General features: G+C 34.1%; 1 protein-coding gene across 1 annotated transcript in view; it reads left to right on the forward strand.

Annotated features, from left to right (window-relative positions):
- Positions 1-2,778, forward strand: part of AGMO (alkylglycerol monooxygenase) — a 355,828-nt gene extending 353,050 nt beyond the window's left edge. The window contains exon 13 of the mRNA XM_011983954.1: positions 2,585-2,778. Coding sequence (XP_011839344.1) covers positions 2,585-2,659 — 75 coding nt within the window. The 3' untranslated portion in view covers positions 2,660-2,778. The remainder of the gene's footprint in view (positions 1-2,584) is intronic.
- Positions 2,779-3,095: the final 317 nt, after the last annotated feature.

A 3,095-nucleotide genomic window follows, 5' to 3' on the forward strand; every position in this document is an offset into this window, starting at 1 on the left:
AAAAAAAAATAACTAGGAAAATCTAGGTGATGACTACAGAAAAGGAAATTAATTCACTATGGATGTTCATATTCTTTGAAATGGTTTCCCAGGTTTTGCAGTTAGATTTTCTTGGGGTTACTAGATAAATGTAAAAGTTTATTCTAGCTCTGATATGTAGTAGTTTTGTGATTCCCTGGTAAAAACCACATGAAGTTTGAGTTCCCACTGTCTCATTGCCAAATTGGATACCAGTACTCCAAAGTTTGTCATGAGAATTAGATGACATAATCTAATAAAGGCATGTAGGACAATGCCGGCCTAAGCGAAGGTCTCCATTGCACATTAATATAATCTGATCCTGAGCCCTAGGCTTAACCAGTTGTACATCTCTTTGAAGGGATAACACACAGGAGCCTGAAACAAGCAAGCAAGCAAAAAAAAAAAAAAAATTAAAAAAAAAAAAATAAGACTGCGAACTGCAGCACTGCATTTTTGGTAGGAATTTAAAAGCATTTGAGATAATTGGAAAGGGGAAGATTTTTGTGATTTACTTAGAGGTAGGTCCTACAGGATAAAGGATGTGAATCAGAGTTTCAAAGGTGGAAAGATTTAGTGGAAAGTGGTGGATTAATAACAAGGCATAACTAGACGTGCAATCTTTTCCACTTCCTCTTTAGGTAAAAATGTTTAACAGTACTGGGAGTCGAGATGAAAGTATGGATACTCTAGGGGAATTGAGAATGGAAAAGAGGAGAATTATGAGATTTATGAGAATACTCCAAAAACTTTATATACAACTTTTGAGGTTTCACTGAAGTAATTCTCCTCAGCCTTCCCTCAGGGAGATCATCCTTGTGACTGCAGACACCAGATTCAAAACCAATAAAGACTTCTAGTGCCAAATATAGTTTCAATTCCACCACCCTGCACAACACAAGGTATCTGTTAGTTGCTTGTTGAATATTCTGGATCTAAAGTAAATTATTTACTCTGATATTATAGATTTATCATCTCTGTCTCACTTGAAAAGCTATCTTCTCAGCGCCCCTCTCAGCATTAACCCATTTTCATGGACAAATGCAACTCATGGCACAAGTCTAAGAGTTTTAACAAATACTCCCCCCAGCACAGTATTATTTTACCTGGCACCATCAGAAGAAATCCCATGAGGTCATTTCTCTTGAATTACAGTCAAAAGAAACAAAATCAAAACCAGCCTTTAAATACATTGTATTTGACTTCTGACGCAACTCCAAAATGTTAATATTATTCTTGACTTCTCCTTCAATAAAACTGCTGATTTTATTTTTAATATTTTTTCATATTGTGAGTGTTATAGGCTAAAAGGAATGCATGAATTCCAAGAAGTCCATCAAACTGGCTAATGTGAAAGATGATGGTTCTCTAGAAAGATCCAGGAGGTTCATATGAAACTGAACAACCCACTCATAAATCTAAACATCCTTGTTTGGGAGGATTGTTGTTGTTGGTGTTGGTGTTGTTTTGTTTGTTTGTATTTTGCTTGTTGGCAGTGTTTTTTTCCTCATTCATGCTTTAATAGCAAAATCAGCACAGTTGAAGGTATTTTCTGTGAATTAACAGCTGTCCTTAGTTAACAGTCTTGACTTCACCAGAGTTCCCCACCCCAGAATGCTCCCATGCCTTCATCTTCTTGTTTAAATGTTCTTTCTTTGTATATTTCAGTGAATCTTCCAGGTATAGTGATATTCTTCTTGGGGCGAGGCATCTGGTCGTATTTTAACAGTATGGAGGGGAAGTACACACATATATGAAAAAATATAGAGAAACTCCTGCACAGCTATCCCAATAACTCTGGTTGTTTTGGTATTGTTTTCTTTCATCCTCATTCCAGTACCCAACCACCTAAAATGGTGATCAGGAAAGCAATCCTATAGTTTTAATTATCAGTGCCTAGGTAAGAGCAAAGGGAAGGGTTTGCTTTTGGGAAATCTGATGGTGCAAAGACCATGACCGGTGCCTGGATTGAACAAACTCAATGAACTTTGAGGCTGCTTAATATGATTTAGTTAAGTCTTCAGTGTGAAATAAATTTGCAGTTACATTTTTACACGTGATAAAATCAAAAGACTATGGAGGTAAATCATCAGCAGTGTTTAGAATTTAATTCACGTTGGACAAAATTCATAGTAAGCTAGATCATATTGCCTTGGAGGGATTCTTTAACAGTGTTTTTATTTCTCCTATTCCAAAGGTTTCTTAACTTATGTAAGCAATTAGATCATTTAATATAATACATACACCATGCTGTATCTCCAAATGTCAGAAGAAATATTTGAATATCTATCTAGCCCCATTCCTTGAAATGACCTAGATTTGTGAATATAAGAAACAAGCCACAGAAATAAAACTTTTTAACTCCAGCTCCTGTCTTCACAAACCCTGTTTTAAGTAAAATTGGCTAAGTTCTATCAGTGAGCAATTGCTAGATTTAATTTAAATAACTTGACTGCCTAAAATATCCATGTTCATTTTCCTCTAGGGAAATATTTTTAATTCAGTTGAGCAATAGTATTGATTTACTTCTAACTTTTTTTTTCTCTTTGTGTTTTTTTTTCTTCAGATTGTTTTCTCCATTTGCATTGCTTTCTGGGGAGTTAGAAGCATGAAACAACTCACGTCTGGCCCCTGGAAATAACCTGAATTTGTACATAATTCTCTTCTTTTAATGAGTTGTCCACAAGCACATTAAAATGTAATTATCTTATATAATGCTTATATGAACTATTTCTTTAATGAAAGATAAAATTACTTATTATTGTTTGCTTTTCACATTTTTAAATTTTCTATTAAAAATTAAAGTCACTTGTGGTTACTTCCCCCTTTTGTTACTACAATTAAAAAAATATTTCAAATATAATCATGTTATATTAACTGACAGCCTATAAGACAACAAGTATAAAAAGAAGGGATGAAACTTAAAAACAGTAAAAACAAGAAGGAATATTGCCTTTGCATCGATTTGAAAACAATGTTTCCTTTGATGTCTGCTAAAATTATGCATAGATACATATTTGTAGTCATAAAAATGTATTACATTGGTTGTCTTCCTAAGGCCACATTTACTTTTGCAA

The sequence above is a fragment of the Mandrillus leucophaeus genome, unplaced genomic scaffold (genome assembly GCF_000951045.1).
Source record: "Mandrillus leucophaeus isolate KB7577 unplaced genomic scaffold, Mleu.le_1.0 Scaffold258, whole genome shotgun sequence".
Taxonomy (NCBI): Eukaryota; Metazoa; Chordata; class Mammalia; order Primates; family Cercopithecidae; genus Mandrillus; species Mandrillus leucophaeus.